Source organism: Scyliorhinus torazame, chromosome 8, assembly GCF_047496885.1.
Source record: "Scyliorhinus torazame isolate Kashiwa2021f chromosome 8, sScyTor2.1, whole genome shotgun sequence".
Classification (NCBI taxonomy): Eukaryota; Metazoa; Chordata; class Chondrichthyes; order Carcharhiniformes; family Scyliorhinidae; genus Scyliorhinus; species Scyliorhinus torazame.
In genome coordinates this window covers 24,999,490-25,020,599 of record NC_092714.1, presented here as the reverse complement: position 1 = coordinate 25,020,599, position 21,110 = coordinate 24,999,490, and the positions used below count along the sequence as shown (strand labels likewise).

At 50.6% G+C, this 21,110-nt stretch overlaps 1 protein-coding gene across 1 annotated transcript; it reads left to right on the top strand.

Moving 5' to 3' along the window:
* Positions 1-1,019: 1,019 nt before the first annotated feature.
* On the top strand, positions 1,020-10,183 carry atg101 (autophagy related 101). The gene is made up of 2 exons (XM_072513175.1): positions 1,020-1,290; positions 9,054-10,183. Exons 1-2 carry the CDS (start codon positions 1,039-1,041, stop codon positions 9,456-9,458), a joined length of 657 nt encoding a protein of 218 aa, XP_072369276.1. The 5' UTR covers positions 1,020-1,038; the 3' UTR covers positions 9,459-10,183.
* The last annotated feature ends 10,927 nt before the right edge of the window (positions 10,184-21,110 follow it).

Here is a 21,110-nt window from a genome sequence, read left to right as displayed (position 1 = left end):
GTGAGTAGGTCACCCTGCTTGTCCCCTGTTATCCAGCAGTTTATCTCTCATCAGACAATGCTCCAACTCCCTATTGCAAAACCACAATCGAATCTGCCTCCACCGCATCCTCAGGCAGTTCCTTCCAGATCGTAGCCACTTGCTGCATAACACAAAAAAAAATGAACACGCTCCCTCAGACGTTAAATCTGTGTCCTCTGGCTTTTGACCTTTCTGTCATGGGGCAGCAGTTTCTCCCCATTTGCTCTTTAGTTTTATAGAATCATAGATTCCCTACAGTGCAGAAAGAAGCCATTCGGTCCACTGATTCTAAACCGGCCCTCCGAAAAAGCACCCCACCTCGGACCACTCCGCCCTCCTATCGCTGTAACCCCACCCAATCCTTTGGACACTAAGGGGCAATGTAGCACGGCCAATCCACGTAACATGCACATCTTTGGACTATGGGATGAAACCGGAGGAAACCGAACGCAGACACTGAGCGAATGTGCAGTCGCCCAAGGTCGGAATCGAACCCGGGTCCCTGACGCTGTGAGGCAGCGGCGCTAACTACAGGGTCACCGTGCCACCCCTTCACGGTTTATGAAGACCCCCCCCTCCTCTGAATTTTTATTTATGTGCACAAGCGATTTCATTTCCAACCTACTTCCTTCTCAAGACCCCCCTCCACCCCCCATCCCTCTCCCAGAGGTGAGGATGGCAGCAAGTGGGAGGGTGGTAAATTGAGTGTTGGAGGAGGGAGGGTATTGGTGTGGAAGAAAATCCCCAAAGTATTTCGCGCATTAACGTCTCTGGTGTGTGTTGTCCCAGTCAGGCTGCTGTAAGGAAGGGGCTGAGCCGCCCTGCCCTCCCCCTCCCACTCCCACCCACACAGGATGATGTCACCAGTGGAATGTTTACACTCTAGCAGAAACTGACCGCGTTCCATTTCATTGTTAAATGGTTACATTGTTGCTGCAAGGTTCCAGCAGGCTCACTCCTCGGGACAGCGGCTTCGGCAGCGCTGGGACACACACCCCGACACCGGCCGCTGCCAGGATGAACTGCCGGTCGCAGACCCTGGAGCTGACGGTGGAGGCCCGGCAGATCGAGGAGACGGTGCTGGCCGTGCTCCACACCGTGCTTCTGCACAGGAGCTCGGGCAAGTTCCACTACAAGAAGGAAGGCACCTACTCCATCGGCACTGTGGGCACCGAGGACGTCGACTGCGATTTCGTCGACTGCACATATGTGCGGGTCTCGTCCGACGAGCTGGACCGCACGTTGCGTCGATCTGTCGGCGAGTTTAAGGTGAGTTTCCCCTCCCCCCTTCCCAAGCCTGAGGCCGCCCCGGAGTGCGGGGAGAAGGGGCTATGTGAGCACCGGCCTGTGCCACTCGCCCTCTGTTCAAATCCAAAGGCTTCCATTGTCCGGCCCTGGCTGCATTCTTTTCACAACGACTCGCCGAGGGGCCTAACAGCCGCGGTGTCAGCCTGCAGCCGGCAGCACCCCCGCCTGGGACTCCCAGTCAGCTCCCCGGCTCCAGCCCGGAGGAGCGCGCACACCGCCCACCAGGCCTTAGACAGTGGCCACAATCTGCCCTCTCAGATGGACATCAGTGATCCCGGGGGTGGGGGAGGAGTGTTGGGTTTCCCCCCGGATAGATGGCACCTCCGACTATGCCGTGCTCCCACCATTACTGTAGCGAAGCATCAACCGACATTCAGCTCCAATGTCTCTGAAGTGGGACTCGACTCATAATTCCCTGTCTCCCATTTAGGAATTTTGCCACTAAACCAGCTAAAGCGAATTTTTTTTTTGGGGGGGGGGGGGGGGGGGTTAAACAGTCAACCACTTTTACTTGTTGGTGCTCTATTTATGTTATGATGGGGTATCTGGTGATTAGACGGGTGTCCTGAGTGCCAAGCAGTTTGATCGTGTGTGATTGGGGTGTTGAGTATAGGAAATGTTCATGGCGTCCTGTAAAGTAGCGAGCCTGGGGGCGTTGGTGACGGCACCGCTGCCGCTCTCGCCGACAAAGTATACCACAAGCCCGGTGGTGGCCGCAACGCTAAGGATCTGGGGCCAGTAGAGACGGCACCGGGGTGCAATGGGAGCATCGGTGTGGTCCCCGATCAGGGGTAACCACCGGTTTGTCCCTGGGAAGATGTTCGGGGGGTTCCAGAGCTGGCATCGGGCGGGGATTGGAAGAATGGGGGACCTGTTCATCGACGGGACGTTTGCGAGCCTAGGGGCGCTGGAGAAGTTCGAGTTACCCCCGGGAGATGCCTTTAGATATATGCAGGTGAGGGCTTTTGTGAGGCGACAGGTGAGGGAATTCCCGTTGCTCCAAGCACAAGAAGTTCAAGATAGGGTGATCTCGGGTGTGTGGGTCGGGGAGGGCAAGGTGTTGGAAATACACCAGGAGTTGAAAGAAGAGGGGGAAGCGCTGGTAGAAGAGTTGAAGGGTAGCTGGGGGAGGAGATCGAGGAAGGTCTGTGGGCTGATGCCCTAGGTAGGGTTAATTCCTCCTCCTCGTGTGCCAGGCTCAGCCTGATACAATTTAAGGTGGTCCACAGAGCACACTTGACGGTGGCGAGGTTGAGTAGGTTCTTTGGGGTAGAGGACAGATGTGGAAGGTGCTCAGGGAGCCCGGCGAACCATGTCCATATGTTTTGGTCATGCCCGGCACTGGAGGGGTTCTGGAGAGGAGTGGCGGGAGCAATATCTCAGGTGGTGAAAGTCCGGGTCAAGCCAAGCTGGGGGCTAGCAATATTTGGAGTAGTGGACGAACCGGGAGTGCAGGAGGCGAAAGGCATTCTGGCCTTTGCGTCCCTAGTAGCCCGGCGAAGGATCTTGCTAATGTGGAAGGAGGCGAAGCCCCCCCAGCCTGGAGGCCTGGATAAATGATATGGCTGGGTTCATAAAGTTGGAGAGGATTAAGTTCGCCTTGAGAGGGTCTGCGCAGGGGTTTTACAGGCGGTGGCAACCGTTCCTAGACTATCTCGCGGAGCGTTAGAGGAAGGTCGGTCAGCAGCAGCAGCAACCTTGGGGGGAGAGATGGAACTGCCTGGGAGGGTGGATGAGCAAGAGATAACATGAAGGGTTGGGGAAACTGGCACGTACGGGTGAGGGCCAGTGTACAAATCTGTGTAAATATATCATTTTGCCATGTATATATCTTGCTCTGCGCGATTTCTTGTTTTTTTTTTGTTACCTGGGGGGGGGTTATTGCTTTGTAAGGGAGAAAAATTGTGTTAAAAAACTTTAATAAATATATTTTTTTTAAAAAAGAGTATAGGAAATGTTTTGCAGTAATCTTTGCAACACACAAGTGCCAGGTAATGACCATCTTCAACAAGAGAATTTAACCATCTCCCCACTGTCCATGAACTGGTCTAGCTTGTGGGTACCAGAGCCGGTAAGCTAGGAATCCTGCGGTGACTAACACTTCCTGACTCCCCGAAGCCTGTTCACCATCTACACAGCTCAAGTCAGGAGTTCGATATTGCAGCTCCAATTACAGGCGCCAGATATTTTTTAAAAAATGCTCAACACCATCCAGAACAAAGCAACCTGCTTGATTGGCACTCCTTTCACCACCAACACAGTGGCAGCCGTGTGTACCATCTACAAGATGCACTGCAAGAACTCACCAAGTCTCTTTAAGCAGCGTCTACCAAACCCACGGCCACTACCATCTAGAAGGACAAAGATGCATTACCACCTGATGTTTCCCACCAAATCACTCACCATCCCGACTTGGGAAACGTGTCACTGTTCCTTCATTGCTGCTGGGTCAAAATCCTGGAACTCCCTCCCTAACAGCACTGAGGGTGTACCTACATGAAATGAAAATGAAAATCGCTTATTGTCACAAGTAGGCTTCAAATGAAGTTACTGTGAAAAGCCCCTAGTCGCCACATTCCGGCGCCTGTTCGGGGAGGCTGGTACGGGAATTGAACCGTGCTGCTGGCCTGCCTTGGTCTGCTTTCAAAGCCAGCTCTTTAGCCCTGTGCTAAACCAGCCCCGACCACAGGAACTGCCACTTTCTCAAGGGCAATATTAGGGATGGGCAATAAATGCTGGCCTGGCCAGCGATGCCCACATCCCGCGAAAAATGAATTTAAAAAATGATGCAATAGCCAGCCACCACTGTACCACCCAAGTTCAAGAGGAGCTGAAACAAGCTGCCCTCTGAATCCAATCGCAACCCGATATGAAGTGTGTGAACTACACATCCATGTTGACTGTGGCCTTTTCGCTTGCAGTGACTGTAGGCGATGCCATCAAGAAATGAAATGAAAATCACATTGTCACAAGTAGGCTTCAAATGAAGTTACTGTGAAAAGCCCCTAGTCACCACATTCCGGCACCTGTTCGGGGAGGCTGGTACGGGAACTGAACCGTGCTGCTGGCCTGCTTTCAAAGCCAGTGATTTAACCCTGTGCTAAACCAGTATACCAGTGAGATGGGGTAACAACTGTCTTCCATGTAGCAGTTTTCCAGTTATAATCTAGACAATAGGCAAATCAAACAATGTTCATTTATATATATTAAACACTATTGGCTTAGATGTATTGAAATAGTATCATGATAGCAGTTATCATTATATTATCAATGTGAAATCTATCCAAATGATGAACACTGACTGATGTGAAACCTTAGTATTAATCAAATTATATATCAAATTATGATATGCAGCAGTCACACAAATAAAAGAAAGATGATTTTGTAAACCTAGGAAAAGTAAAAGAAATTTCTATAGGTTTAGAGGGCCAAATGCAGGCAAATGGGGTTAGCTTCGATGGGCTTTCTGGTTGGCATGGACCAGTTTGGGCTGAAGGGTCTGTCTCCATGCCGTTGATTCTATTGAGCTATGCTAGCATTCTTGTGGATCTATGCTGCACTTTGCCCCCTTAGAACATAAGACCATAAGACATAGGAGTGGAAGTAAGGCCATTCGGCCCATCGAGTCCACTCCACCATTCAATCATGGCTGATTTCAACTCCATTTACCCGCTCTCTCTCCATAGCCCTTATTTCCTCGAGAAATCAAGAATTTATCAACTTCAGTCTTAAAGACACTCAACGTCCCGGCCTCCACCGCCCTCTGTGGCAATGAATTCCACATACCCACCACTCTCTGGCTGAAGAAATTTCTCCTCATCTCTGTTCTAAAGTGACTCCCTTTTATTCTAAGGCTGTGCCCCCGGGTCCTAGTCTCCCCTGCTAATGGAAACAACTTCCCTACATCCACCCTATCTAAGCCATTCATTATCTTGTAAGTTTCTATTAGATCTCCCCTCAACCTCCTAAACTCCAATGAATATAATCCCAGGATCCTCAGACGTTCATCGTATGTTAGGCCTACCATTCCTGGGACCTGAAACCCGCTGGACCCGCTCCAGTGCCAGTATGTCCTTCCTGAGGTGTGGGGCCCAAAATTGCTCACAGTATTCTAAATGGGGCCTAACTAATGCTTTATAAAGCTTCAGAAGTACGTCCCTGCTTTTATATTCCAAGCCTCTTGTGATGAATGACAACATTGCATTTGCTTTCTTAATTACAGACTCAACCTGCAAGTTTACCTTTAGAGAATCCTGGACTAGGACTCCCAAGTCCCTTTGCACTTCAGCATTATGAATTTTGTCACCGTTTAGAAAATAGTCCACGCCTCTATTCTTTTTTCCAAAGTGCAAGACCTCACACTTGCCCACGTTGAATTTCATCAGCCATTTCTTGGACCACTCTCCTAAACTGTCTAAATCTTTCTGAAGCCTCCCCACCTCCTCCATACTACCTGCCCCTCCACCTATCTTCGTATCATCGGCAAACTTAGCCAGAATGCCCTCAGTCCCGTTATCTAGATCGTTAATATATAAAGAGAACAGCTGTGGTCCCAACACTGAACCCTGCGGGACACCACTCGTCACCGGTTGCCATTCCGAAAAAGAACCTTTTATCCCAATTCTCTGCCTTCTGCCTGACAGCCAATCGTCAATCCATGTTAGTACCTTGCCTCGAATACCATGGGCCCTTACTTTACTCCGCAGTCTCCCGTGAGGCACCTTATCAAAGGCCTTTTGGAAGTCAAGATAGATAACATCCATTGGCTCTCCTTGGTCTAACCTATTTGTTATCTCTTCAAAGAACTCTAACAGGTTTGTCAGGCACGACCTCCCCTTACTAAATCCATGCTGACTTGTCTTAATCCGACCCTGCACTTCCAAGAATTTAGAAATCTCATCCTTAACAATGGATTCTAGAATCTTGCCAACAACTGAGGTCAGGCTAATTGGCCTATAATTTTCCATCTTTTTCCTTGTTCCCTTCTTGAACAGTGGGGTTACAACAGCGATTTTCCAATCCTCTGGTACTTTCCCTGACTCCATTGACTGTTGAAACATCATCACCAACGCCTCCACTATTTCTTCAGCTATCTCCTTTAGAACTCTAGGATGTAGCCCATCTGGGCCCGGAGATTTGTCAATTTTTAGACCTCTTAGTTTCTCTAGCACTTTCTCCTTTGTGATGGCTACCATATTCAACTCTGTCCCCTGACTCTCCGGAATTGTTGGGATATTACTCATGTCTTCTACTGTGAAGACTGACGCAAAGTACTTATTCAGTTCCTCGGCTATTTCCATGTCTCCCATCACAAAATTACCAGCGTCATTTTGGAGCGGCCCAATGTCAACTTTTGCCTCCCGTTTGTTTTTAATGTATTTAAAGAAACTTTTACTATCATTCCTAATGTTACTGGCTAGCCTACCTTCAAATTTGATCCTCGTCTTTCCTTATCTCTCTCTTTGTTATCCTCTGTTTGTTTTTGTAGCCTTCCCTAGAAAAATACAGCACAGAACAGGCCCTTCGGCCCACGATGTTGTGCCGAACCTTTGTCCTAGATTAATCATAGATTAATCAAAAACATTATATTTTTCCTGAGGTTCAGTATCCAAAACTGAACACACTATTTGCTCCTGACCGCTCAGATTAAAATCTTTCTTCATCGGCGATGGAGAGGAAAAGCTTGCACTTTGGAAGGAGGAATTTAGGCATAGACTATTTTCTAAATGGGGAAATACTTAGGAAATCAGAAGCACAAAGGGACTTGGGAGTCCTTGGTCACGATTCTCTTAACGTTAATGAGCAGTTTCAGTCGGCAGTTAAGAAGGCAAATGCAATGTTAGCATTCATGTCAAGAGGGCTAGAATACAAGACCAGGGATGTACTTCTGAGGCTGTATAAAGCTCTGGTCAGAACCCATTTGGAGAAGTGAGAAGTTTTGGGCCCCGTGCCTAAGGAAGGCCTTGGAAAGGGTCCAGAGGAGGTTCGCAAGAATGGTCCCTGGAATGAAGAACTTGTCGTATGAGGAACAGTTCAGGACGCTGGGTCTGTACTCGTTGGAGTTTAGAAGGATGAGGGGGGGATCTTATTGAAACTTACTGGATACTGCGAAGCCTGGATGGAGTGGACATGGAGAGGATGTTTCCACTTGACAGAAAAACTAGAAGCAGAGGACACCATCTCAGACTAAAGGGACGATCCTTTAAAACAGAGATGAGGAGGAATTTCTTCAGCCAGAGGGTGGTGAATCTGTGGAACTCTTTGCCGCAGAAGGCTGTGGAGACCAAATCACTGAGTGTCTTTAAGAGAGGTAGATATGTTCTTGATTAATAAGGGGATCAGGGGTTATGGGGAGAAGGCAGGAGAATGGGGATGAGAAAATATCAGCCATGATTGAATGGCGGAGCAGACTCAATGGGCCGAGTGGCCTAATTCTGCTCTTGTGTCCTATGGTCTTACCACTTCAGGTGGTATGTTGATGGTTTAACACCCCATACTTGTAATAAAATGTTTTCTCACTTCTCACTCAATGGTGTTTGATTTCACTGGTGTTGATTTCACCTTGCCCATGTGGTCACTCTTCCTATGTAACCCCAGACAGTAAGAATCTACAGGCACAGAGAAAATGCTGGAAAATCTCAGGAGATCTGGCAGCATCTGTAGGGAGAGAAAAGAGCTAACGTTTCGAGTCCAGATGACCCTTTGTCAAAGCAAATAGACCGAGAAAGTGGGAAATATTTATACTGTGGATTGAGAATGAAAGATGAGTCATAGCCACTGAAACCCAGAGAAAGGGGGTGCTAATAGCCACAGAAACCATTGGGAAACAGTGCTAATGGCAGTCCCCAGGGAGAACAAAAGGTGTGAAAGGACAAACAGCAGAGAAACTAACATCAGTGGGTAAACTGTGACAGATGTAGATGTGGGGGGAGGGGAAGAAAAGGGGAGAAAGGGTAAGGAAAGGTGGATAAGATGGGGGAGAGGGTTAAATATATATAAAGAAAGACAAGAGAGAAAGAAATGGTAAAAGACAGTTAAAATGAAACGGGATGAAAGCAAATGGGTCGAGGTGGGGTAGAGCTAATCATCTGAAGTTGTTGAATTCGATGTTGAGACCGGAAGACTGTAGCGTGCCTAACAGGAAGATGAGATGTTGTTCCTCCAGTTTGCGTTGAGTTTCACTGGAACATTGCAGCAGGCCAAGGACAGACATGTGGACATGGGAGCAGGGTCTTGTGTTAAAAAAGAAATCTACAGCCGCTGAATTGCAGGGCTACAGGGGAAAGAGTGGGACTAACTGAGTTATTCTTGCACAGACCCAATACTGGCATGCTGGGCTGAACGGCCTCCTTCTGTTCTGTAACCATTCTATGATCCTAAAAAGAGAGGTTGTCCAATCCTGTTCGAGCCTAACACTGACACTTATAGATTTACCACAAGGAATCGCTTTAATATCAAGCAGGATCTCTGACTGACTTCGCACTCACTAGGATTACCTGATCAAATTGTGGTATCCCCCCAAATGCTGGATGAGATCAGAACCTGATGAGAACCTAAATTAAACCTTGTGGTCCACATGGTTTAGAGTTCCCCTCGACCTTGAGGTCAGGGCAATGGTGCAGCAAGACTCCAAGCTAACAATTGGGATTGAGTCGTAATTCTAGATCAATAGATCTCACCAGTGGTCTTGTCTTTCTCATGTCGTTTTTCTTTTTTAACTAAAGGACGCCCTTCGTAATTCTGGCAGTGATGGGAGCGGTCAGATCTCCCTGGAGTTCTACCAGAAGAAGAAGTCTCGCTGGCCATTCTCGGATGAGTGTATCCCGTGGGAGGTGTGGGCCTTCAAACTCAATGTGGTGAACCTGGCCAACGAGCAGGAGAGGCAGATCTGCCGTGAGAAGGTGGGCGAGAAACTAGGCGAGAAGATTATCAACATCATAGAGGTCATGAATCGGCACGAGTACTTGCCCAAAATGCCAACTCAGTCAGAGGTGGACAATGTCTTTGATACGGGCCTGAGAGATGTACAGCCTTACCTGTACAAAATCAGTTACCAGATCACTGATTCACTTGGGACTTCTGTCAGTACCACCATGAGGAGGTTGATCAAGGACACCCTGGCTTTATAATCTGTTCAATGACTACCAAAAAGAGCAAACTGACACTGTTGCATTTTGGCTTTACTCCTTTTCCCCCGATCTTCCCATTCTGCTGCTTTTCTTCATCCTTAGCCGGTTTTGGAGAGTGTGTGATTTGAAACTCCACTGGATTATGCCCACTACGCTCTGTGATACCTTACTAAGTTCCACTCTGTTAATTATGCTCAGTGTGGAGAAGATTTTGCAAAGTTTACGTGTATTTATTTTTAAAAAAGTTTTAAAAAATAGTTGGGGGTGGTCAGGATACAAAATGCGAGTTATTGGAATGGAGAAGCATTAACAGGACAGCCAGGTTCAAGCACTCCACTCTTGGCTATTGCTAATTTCCCCATCGAATGAACGACACCACCGCAACCACTTATTTTATGTTCGAGACCTCCAAGGACTTGAAATAGCCGATTACCCGATGCAAAGGATCACACGTAAAGTATTGCCATTGAGAAATAGCTGATCTGCTGGCACTGGGGAACTGTACCCCAGCGGGAGTAATTTATTAAATTAATGTGAACATAAGATGGGGGGGGGGGGGAGAAAGTGAGGTTGAATATAAAGCGTCAGAAAAAGACCTAACCGAAAAGCATATAAATATATATGTTTAAAATATTAGTGGAAATGCAGTATTCTAAAATTGATTTCAGAGGCCTTGTTTTAATTATTGTCATAATCCACCACAATAAAACTGACAAAACCAAAAACCTTATAGAACTTTTATAATTCTTGCTGCTTCCGAGTGGTTCATCTGTTTTGACAACATTGAGAGACCTAACTGTCTTTGGTCGATGCAGTATCAACATGCACATATACAATCCCAAACCGGCGATTGGGAAAAGAGCGAAGTGAACGTGGAGTTTAAGGGAGAGAATTCCATAGCACAGGACTTGGTAGCTGTAGGATGTGACGTTGATAGTGGAACTACTTTGATGAGGAGCAACACAAACTTCCCAAGTGATTGTTAGGAAGCCTGTGTACATAATTTCGAGAGTTAATTCCAGTTATTTCTTGACATACATTTACTGTTAATACATTTTTCAAATAACTCATGTATGCTATGACAAAGCAATTGGAAGAAATCGTTGTGTTGGAACATTTTTCCTATCACAACATCTGATGGAAAAAAAGTTATTTTCCACAATGGGTGAGGCAGAACCTGGTGTGTGTCTGAGCCATTTTGTTAGCTTGGTACCTGAAATGTACAGAACCCCATTGCCCTGGTTAAGAAACTCCAAACCAAGCTATTGAGAAGCTCACATAAACAGAAATTCTCTTTCTGTTATGGAGAAGGCAAACTCTATCTTAAGGTGGGGGGGGGGGGGGGCATCTTAACTCCACACACATAGCTTAAGCACAAAGTGACAATATCCAAGCTTTAAGTGTATGCTAAAACTGCCCAGCTTTCCCGCACAGAGTAACTGGTAAAAGCTTCCTAGGTTCTTGTCCCAACCCTGCTTGCAGGGTTAGCTGGAATTGTGCAAGAAGGTTGACAGATCCAGGGCGGAATTCTCCGGTCTGCCAGCCATGTTTTCTGGAGCAGCCCCCCCCCCCCCCCCCCCACCTCCCCCTGCTGGCACCTGGATTCTCCGTTCCCGCAGCCAGCCAATGGGATTTCCCATTGTGGCCACCCCCACACAGTTGGGAAAACTCGCGGGCGTGGGTGCACGGAGGATCCCAATGATGGAGCATTCCGCTGCCAATTTCGGTCTATTGGTCCCTCCCAAACCTGCTAACAAGGCATGCTCTACGTTCCAGAGCATTGTGGGTCTGCTTGGCTTAAGTATTAATGAACTGAGCCTGCAGTTCGACTTTCATTCTGAAATTCCACTTGCCAGGCATGTCACCTTCAAACCACCTCAACTCCAGGGACACCCCATTAACCCAAGAAGAATGGTCACCAGTTCACCAGCAGACAACTGACACGCATGGGCGGTGTGGCGAGTAGCACAAGTCACCAATTGCACCCCACCGAAGATGGTACCATGCCTAACAATGGCCCGAGTTTGATTATGAGTTAGTCTGTGCAGGGCTAGCTGCTTTGAGCTGAAGTGCATGTAGTCTTCCAGCTGGTCCCAGTGGCCTTGGACTATGGAGGGAGCAAAGGCAAAAAAAAAGCCTCCGGCTTCCCTGGCTCTGGGCAGTAACCAGCGACTCCTGCTCGCCAATCCAGGCTTGTGGAAAAGAGCAGACTGAGCAGTAATGCCTTTTGGAGCCAAACAGCCCACCAAAGGCCATTGCGTGAATGCATTAAAATAGCCATTTAGGCGATCTGATAGAAAATTGGTGTCGGTGGAATACACCTGAGTCAGTGCTTTCAGGGGGGTTATATAGGGAAGAGGATGGGTGTTTTGGGGGGGGCGGGGGGGTTGATGGTGTTTGGGGGAAATAGATGTCTAAATTGCGATTCTTAACAATATTCTTCGTACAGAAGCTAGCAGCTTCGCCCATAGATCTGCACACGAGAAAAAAGTGGTGTGATTTTATTTTAAATGCATTGTACAAATTTTAAATCGGGTAACTCATTGTTGCTCAGCACACCTGTTGTGCATTATATTGTCTGTAACCATGGACTGTGTAGCAAAACAAAATAAATTGTACAGAACATAAGCAGGAAAATTGTTAATGCACTGTGATGTTATTCAGATTTGACCATTAAAGAGATTTCTAGGAATTTGCACAAATGCAAATTTCCTTCTGTGAAATCTGGTATATAAAGAAATTTAGAGTTAAGGCTCCTTCAATGGACCTGTGGTAGAATTAACCCGCCTGGCCTTAATTCAGTAACCAAATTAGCAATTATGTCAGGCTTTAGAAAGGGATTCACAATTATAATTGCGTGGGTTTCCTCCAGGTGCTCCGGTTTCCTCCCACAAGTCCCGAAGGACATGCTAGTTAGGTGAATTGGACATTGTGAATTCTCCCTCAGTGTATCCGAACGGGCGCCGGAGTATGGAGACCCGGGGATTTTCACAGTAACTTCACTGCAGTGTTAATGTAAGTCTACTTGTGACACTGATAAAGATTATTATTAATTGAGCTGGTATTTCAGGAACGAGGGGCGAAATTCTCTGGAAACGGCGCGATGTCCGCCGACTGGCGCCCAAAACTGCACCAGTCAGACGGGCATCGCGCCGCCCCAAAGGTGCGGAATGCTCCGCATCTTTGGGGGCCGAGCCCCAACATTGAGGGGCTCGGCCGAAGCCGGAGGAATTTCCGCCCCGCCAGCTGGCGGAAACGGCCTTTGTTGCCCCGCCAGCTGGCGCGGAAATGACATCTCCGGGCGGCGCATGCGCGGGAGCGTCAGTGGCCGCTGACCGTTTCCCACGCATGCGCAGTGGAGGGAGTCTATTCCACCTCCACCATGGTGGAGACCGTGGCGGAGGCGGAAGGGAAAGAGTGCCCCCCATGGCACAGGCCCGCCCATCGGTGGGCCCCGATCGCGGGCCAGGCCACCGTGGGGGCAGCCCCCGGGGTCAGATCGCCCCGCGCCCCCCCCCCCCCAGGACCCTGGAGCCCGCCCACGCCGCCTTGTCCCGCCGGTAAGGTAGGTGATTTAATTTACGCCGGCGGGACAGGCAATCTATCGGCGGGACTTCGGCCCATCCGGGCCGGAGAATCGAGCAGGGGGGGGGCCTGCCAACCGGCGCGGCGTGATTCCCGCCCCCGCCGAATATCCGGTGCCAGAGACTTCGGCAACCGGCGGGGGCGGGATTCACGGCAGCCCCCGGCGATTCTCCGACCCGGTGGGGGGTCGGAGAATGTCGCCTGAGACTCCCAACGCCAAAAACGTTAGCCTGGATTCTCGGACTGACAGGGCTCTCACCCACCAGTCGGAGATGAGTGAGGGGCTTCCATCAGTTCCGTATAGGGAGGCCTGACGCAATCAAGTGCCTTTGGCACCTTTAGTGGCCACTGTCGCGCCTCCCCATGATTGAAGCCCCTGGAGGAGAGGTGCCGCATGGTCAATCACCTCATGCTGCCCCTGGTGGAGAGGTGCCGCATGGTCAATCACCTCATGCTGCCCCTGGTGGAGAGGTGCCGCATGGTCAATCACCTCATGCTGCCCCTGGTGGAGAGGTGCCGCATGGTCAATCACCTCATGCTGCCAGTGTTAATGGGAGCAATGGCTGTTGGCAGCATTGCGCCCACCTGAGGCCCAGGATCAAGGTGGGTCATCAAGCTGAAGGTGTTTGATGGTGGGATTGGGGTTGAAGACAAGGGGCAGCTTTAAGTGACCACCCCTTCGGCCCGGGGGGAGGGGCACTGGGAAACCCAATGGGGTTTGTTAGACAGCCATGGGACCCCTATCTAATCCCTGAGCCGCTTCTAAATTACCATGGACTCAAGGACAATGGGTGTCAATTAGCTCATTGATGAGCCTAGTTAATCCCACCGCTGGCATCTGGGAATCCCGCATCAGTCCCCTCCATCTTCTGACATAGTTGGGGGTGGTTGACTCAGGGTCTTTCCTGCCATTAAGTGGGCCCATCCACCATGTTTCTCACCGCGAAGGGCAGCATAACATCCAGCCTATTGTATGGTTCATTAGCTGTCTCAGCAGAATGCAGTTTGTCACTGCCCACCTTCACATGGACAGCCACAGGAAATGAGTTCAATGCAAAGAAGAGCACTTATCGACTTCAACATTAAACTCAGAAACAATCCCTCTTAGTGTTGCCACGAATCTAGACTTGGACGTTTTCCGGTGTGGGAAGGAGATTATAACAGCTCCCCGATAGTATATGGCTTCTACTACGAGCGGGGCGACTAAAAAGGTGGCGGTGGACCCGAAGAAGTTGTGAGGGAAGAAGAACAAAATGGCGGCGGGCGGAGACCAGGTAGCGTGGATGCAGTGGGCGGAGTAGCAGCAGGAGGGTATCCAGCGCTGCTTCAGAGAGATTAAAACGGACCTGCTAGAGCCGATGAAGGCTTCTATTGATAAGCTGCTGGAGACACAGACAGCCCAGGGGGTGGCGATCCGCGAGGCTCGACAAAAGATCTCCGACAACGAGGATGAGATCTTAGGCCTGGCGGTAAAGGTGGAGGTGGAGGCGCACGAGGTGCTCCACAAGAAAGGGCAGGAGCGGTTCGAGGAGATGGAGAATCGGTCGAGGCGGAAGAATCTGCGGATTCTGGGACTCCCGGAGGGGCTGGAGGGGACGGACGTGGGGGCCTATGTGGTCACCATGTTGAACTCGCTGATGGGAGCGGGGTCCTTCCAGGGGGCCCTGGAGCTGGAAGGGGCCCATAGAGTGCTGGCGAGGAGGCCCAAGGCTAATGAGCCTCCGCGGGCAGTGCTGGTGAGGTTCCATTGGTTCGTCGATCGGGAGTGTGTCCTCAGGTGGACCAAGAAGGAGAGGAGCAGCAGGTGGGAGAACGCGGAGGTTCGAATATACCAGGTCTGGAGTGCGGAGGTGGCGAAGAGGAGGGCCGGGTACAATTGAGCAAAGGCGGTGCTGCACAGGAAGGGGGTGAAGTTCGGCATGTTGCAGCCGGCGCGACTGTGGGTTACCTACAAGGACCGGCACCATTACTTTGAGTCTCCGGAGGAGGCGTGGGCCTTTGTTCAGGCCGAGACGTTGGACACAGATTGAGGGTCGGGATGGGCGTTTGGGGACTGCGGTTAATATGTTAATTTATTTTGAGGGGGGGGCCCTTTGCTTTGTTCCTGGTTTCTTTTTCTCTGTGTTTTTCTCTTTCGGATTGGTGAGGGTGGTTGGGGTGGATTGGGCACTGTTTTGGTTGGGTTGGTCGAGGGGGCTCTTGGAGGGGAGTAGGTAAACTGAACAGGGGTGGTGGCCGGCGGCGTGATGGGGCCCCGCGGGGGAGGGGGAGGCCCGAGTCGGGGGTGAGGGGACTGGGCCTGTAGAAGGAGCTGCGTCAGAGGTGGCGGGACCCGGTAGGTGGAAAGCACGGGCTTTTTCCCGCGCTGAAGACTGGAGGGGGCGGGGCCGGAGCTGGGAAGCGAGGGTTGTTTCCCGCGCTTAGAATGGAAGGGGGAGGGGGAGAGCCTATGGATGAGGAACGGGAGAGGAGGGTGTGCCACACAATGGGAGAGGCGGGAGTGGTCGGGGCAGCAGGAGTCAGCTAACTTGCGGAAGTGCAATGCGGAGAGTAGCCGGGGGGGGGGGGGGGGGGGGGGGGCGGAATTGAGTTGCTGCTGCTATGGTCAAGGGGGAGCTGGAGCGAGTGGGGGGGGGGTCGAGACGGGGGTATGTCGCCGTGGGGAACAGGCCGGGCGTGGGGTGCGGGCGCGTGGCTGGCCGAGGAGGGGTTATGGCTAGTCGGTGGGGGAGGGGGGCGGGTAGCCCCCTGATCCGGCTGATAACCTGGAATGTAAGGGGACTGAATGGGCCGGTTAAGCGGGCCCGGGTGTTCGTGCACCTGAAGGGGCTGAAGGCGGATGTGGTTATGCTCCAGGAGACACACCTGAAGGTGGTAGACCAGGTAAGACTGAGGAAAGGGTGGGTAGGTCAGGTGTTTCACTTGGGGCTGGATGCCAAAAATCGAGGGGTGGCGATCTTGGTGGGAAAGAAGGTGTCATTCGAGGTGTCGAGCATTGTGGCAGATAATGGCGGTAGGTACGTAATGGTAAGTGGTAAGTTGCAGGGAGAGAGGGTGGTACTGGTCAATGTGTATGCCCCGAATTGGGACGATGCGAGTTTTATGCGGCGTGTGTTGGGTCGGATCCCAGACTTGGAAGTGGGGGGGCCTGATAATGGGGGGAGACTTTAACACTATGCTGGATCCGGCACTGGATCGCTCCAGGTCTAGGACGGGTAGGAAGCCGGCGGCGGCTAGAGTGCTGAGGGGGTGTATGGACCAAATGGGAGGGGTGGACTCTTGGAGATTTGCAAGGCCGGGGGCTAGGGAATTTTCATTCTTCTCATGTCCATAAGGCTCATTCCCGAATCGACTTTTTCATTTTGAGTAGGGCGCTGATAGCGAGAGTAGAGGATACTGAGTATTCGACAATAGCCATTTCGGACCACGCCCTGCATTGGGTGGACTTGGAGATGGGGGAGGAGAGGACCAGCGCCCATTGTGGCACCTGGAGGTGGGACTGTTGGCGGACGAGGAGGTGAGCGAGCGGGTCCGAGGAAGTATAGAGAGGTACTTGGAGACCAACGACAATGGGGAGGTCCGAGTGGGGATGGTATGGGAGGCGCCGGAGGTGGTGGTGAGGGGAGAGCTGATCTCCATTAGGGCCCATAAGGAGCGGAGGGAGAGGGAGAGGCTGGTGGGGGGGATGGTAAGGGTAGACAGGAGGTATGCGGAGGTGCCTAAGGAAGGATTGTTGAGGAAGAGGCGCAGCCTCCAGGCTGAATTCGACCTGGTGACCACCAGGAAGACGGAGGTACAGTGAAGGAAGGCCTAGGGGGCGATTTAAGAGTATGGGGAAAAGGCAAGCCGGATGCTGGCACATCAGCTTCGGAAGCGGGACGCAGCTAGGGAGATCGGGAGAGTTAAGGACAGGGGAGGGAGTGAGGTGCGGAGTGGGGTTGGCATCAATGGGGTCTTCAGGGACTTTACGAGGAATTATACCGATCCGAGCCCCCACGGGAGGAGGGAGGGATGGGCCGCTTCCTGGACCAATTGAGGATTCCAAAAGTGGAAGAGGGACTGGTGGCGGGATTGGGTGCCCCGATTGGGCTGGAGGAGCTAACCAAAGGGATAGGAAGCATGCAGGCGGGGAAGGCACCAGGGCCGGACGGTTTCCCGGTTGAATTCTATAAAAAATATATGGATCTGTTGGGCCCGTTGCTAGTCAGGACCTTCAAAGGCGGCGCCGCTGCCGCTCCCTCCAGGGAGGTATACCAAAAGCCCGGTGGTGGCAGCTGCCCTCAAAATCTGGGGGCAGTGGAGGCGGCATAGGGGGGAGGTTGGGGCCTCGGCGTGGACCCCAATACGGGGGAACCACCGGTTCGCCCCAGGGAGAGCAGGTGGAGGGTTCTCGGAGTGGCACAGGGCAGGGATACGAAAGTTGGGGGACCTGTTTGTGGACGGGAAGTTCGCGAGCCTGGGTGAGCTGGAGGAGAAGTACAGGCTCCCCACGGGGAATACCGTCAGGTAAGGGCATTTGCCAGAAGGCAGGTGGTTGAATTCCCGCGGCTACTGCCACACACAGTACAGGACAGGGTGCTCTCGGGGTGGGGGGGGGGGGGGGGGGGGGGGGGGGTTGGGTGGGAGTGGGGAAGATCTCGGAAACTTACCAGGTGATGCAGGAGGAGCAGGAGGCCTCGGTGGTGGAGGTGAAAGGTAAGTGGGAGGAGTTGGGAGAGGAGATTGAGGAAGGGACGTGGGCAGATGCCCTAGGGAGGGTGAACTCTTCCTCTTTGTGCGCGAGGCTCAGCCTCATACAGTTTAAGGCACTGCACAGGGCACACATGACCGGGACAAGGATGAGCCGGTTTTTTGGGGGTGAGGACAGGTGTGTGAGGTGCTCAGGGAGCCCAGCAAATCACACCCATATGTTCTGGGCATGCCCAGCGCTGGAGGAATTTTGGAAGGGCGTAGCGAGGATGGTAGGATCCAGGATCAAACCAGGCTGGGGGCTCGCAATATTTGGGGTGGCAGAGGAGCCGGGAGTGCAGGAGTCGAAAGAGGCCGGTATTCTGGCCTTTGCGTCCCTGGTAGCAGTGGAAGGATGCGAGGCCCCCATATATATGCTGGATCAACGATATGGCGGGGTTCATTAAATTGGAGAGGGTGAAATTCGCCTTGAGAGGGTCAGTACAAAGGTTCTTCAGGCGGTGGCAACCGTTCTTAGACTTCCTGGCAGAACGGTAGACATTGGTCAATGGCAGCAGCAACTCTTGGGGGGGGGGGGGTTACTTTATTTCTGTTTTTGTTATTTACACTGGAGGGTCCGGGGGGTGTATATACCACTTGTGTTAAATCGGGGTGTTAATGTTAATTTATTATTTATGCACAGGTGGGAGTGGGGTAGGGAGGGTTGCTTTTCTATACCATGTTTAGTACTTAACCCTGTTGGGTTCCTTTTTCATTTTGTTATTGATATTTTATGAAAACCTTAATAAAAATTACTTTAAAAAAAAAAAAGAAGAAATTTTCAGACTTGTAAACCAGATAACACGGGTGAAAAACAAGGATCAGTGCAGGAGCAAGGAGACCTAGGAGTTCAAATGCACAAATCAATGAAAAAAAGCTACTGAATGGGTAGAAAAATTAATCAGAAAGGCTGTTGGAATGTTGGTCTTTATCTCGCGGGGCTGGGGTACGAAGGAGAATAAATTACACTTTAGGTGTACAAAGCCGTAGTCGGATCCAGTGAAGTGTACTGGGGGCAGTTTTGAACACTGCACCTCAATGGATAATACTAATCTCCGAAGGGATGGAAAGCAGGTTCACCAGAATTACACTGAGGCATGGGGGTTAAATTATGATAAGTTGCTGTGCTATAGACCTCTATGACCAGTACATGTCATGGACTTGGAGAATTAGTAAGGAATCACAGTATTTGGAAGCTCTCCATGTACTGTTTTAAAAGGACTTGAGCAGTTTAAAGATTGGAGTATTATCTGGCACTAATCTCTAATGTTGGGAACAAGCAAATTGAAAGGTGTGTGGGTTGCAGTACTCCCAATTTTCAGCGATTAAGGCTATCAAATTTTTTAGTGCAAAAGTTAAAGCGAGGGAGACCTCCTGCTGGAATGCTCCTCTTAGCTTTCAGTGAGACGTTTATTCAGAGGTTTACTGTAAAAGCTGGGTTTTAAGTAGCGGATCTCTCAGTCTGATTCTTGCATCTCTTTTGATCTGCTGCTCTCGCTCGGTCTTGCAACTTGTTACTTTATATTGCTCCTGGTGATAACCTCACTGCTCCTTATCTCAAAATCTTAGGGACTTGAGCCCTCTTCTTGCCTTATGTTTGCTGAGTGCTTGTGATATTGAACTATGGTTGCCAACTGCTCAATGTTGTAGTCTCAGCTTTTCCACTTCATCGGGCCCTGCAAAGTTACACTCAGGTCATTCTCTGCATTTGTGCTGTGTTTTTTCAATTTAAAAGTGGCCTTCGTCAGTTTGCTGCTTGTATATCGCATCTCCGCCCCTCCTCAAAGACCTTGTTAATCTGATCCAGAGCCACCACCAACTTCCCTGCCCTGTACTGCACCTGAACAATTTCCCTTGCCGCCGCTTCCCTCTGAAGCTGACCTGCTAACATACGCCTTCTCTCCATGCTCATAAACTTCACCCCTTGTTCGCCTAAGTTGGCGCACTGCCTTCCTGGTAGATAGTCGGTCAAAGCTCGCCTGTAGTTCCTTCTTTTCCAACTTTGCTGGGTCCCAATCTTCTGCATGAGCCTATTTACCACCAGCATCTCCTCTATTACCCTCTGCTGCTCCAACCTCTCCTCTTTGTCCACCCTGGCCTTAAACAAGATCACCTCACCATCACCTTTACAGCCTCCCAGCCAACTGCGTTCGACACCTCACCCTACAGTTGAAACCTACATATTCCTCAATAACTTTTTCAATTTTGTCACAGAACCCTCGGTCCCACATCTAATTTCCACCCTGGTCTCTTTATTACCCCCTTCTCCAGTACGATATCCACCCAATGCGGAGCATGATCAGCTATTGCAATTGGCGAGTAGTCTGACCCCTTAACCCCAGCCAGCAAAGCCTTCCGCACCACAAAAATGTCGATCAATGAGTATACCTTATGGACTGCCGAGAAAAACAAGTATTCCCACTCCCTCGGGTGCAGAAACCTCCAAGGGTCCACCCCTCCCATTCGGACTGGACTATTTCAATGCCCTTCCAAACTCTCGCTCTAACCTCCATACAGTTGAGCTCATACAAAACTTTTTCCACCTATATTATAACTCACACCAAGGGGTAGATTCTCGATTTAGTGCCACTCTGATCGGGTTTCCCTATCGGGCGGAGAATGGAGCATCGATGGAAAAATGGGTTTGGTGTGGCCCATTGCGATGTATCGGTCCTCCGCCAAGGGCCTCAGCATGCTACCCGCCCTGGCAGGAGGATGCACAGCAAGCATTTAAATTAATGTTAATGTCAGCAACGGGCTCGAAGTTCAAGTTCCCCCCCGAAGTTTACCCAAGCGTGGCTCTGATGCAGTGGACCCAGAGGTGGATCAAGGGGGTCAGAGGTGCCCCCCAAAGTTCATCAGAAGGTCCCTTCTCCCAACAATTCAAATCCTGCCCATCCCTTCTGACAATAGGGATATTCCCCCCCCCCCCCCAGCACACACATCAGGATGACCCGGTCCATTAGAGGTGTCAGTTACCCCCATCGGACCATCCCATTAATGACCCCTGCCTAAAAGCTAAAGGGCATTCCAAGCAGGAATGAAAAAAAAAATCACTGCATTTTTAACTTACCCTTCCCATCACATCTGCTGCCTCAGACAGAAGTGTTTAAAGCAGCAGCAGCTCTTACAAGTGTCAGAGGCTTCCTTGAAAGCCAAGTCCCCTTCCAAGGGCTTCAAATCCCTTGACAGCCTCTGAAATGCAAATACTCCATTCAATTTCAGAGCAAACATTTCACCAGCCAATGATTGACAGTTTTATTGGTCCAAACACAGCTGCTTAGGTCGTTCTCCTGATCCATGCTGTTCTCATGTAGGTTATAATAATAATCTTTATTA

Coding starts and splice junctions, on each gene's coding strand:
- atg101 (XM_072513175.1), top strand. CDS start 1,039: ATGAACTGCCGGTCGCAGACCCTGGAGCTGACGGTGGAGGCCCGGCAG. Junction 1,291..9,053: donor GATCTGTCGGCGAGTTTAAG/GTGAGTTTCCCC, acceptor TTTTAACTAAAG/GACGCCCTTCGTAATTCTGG.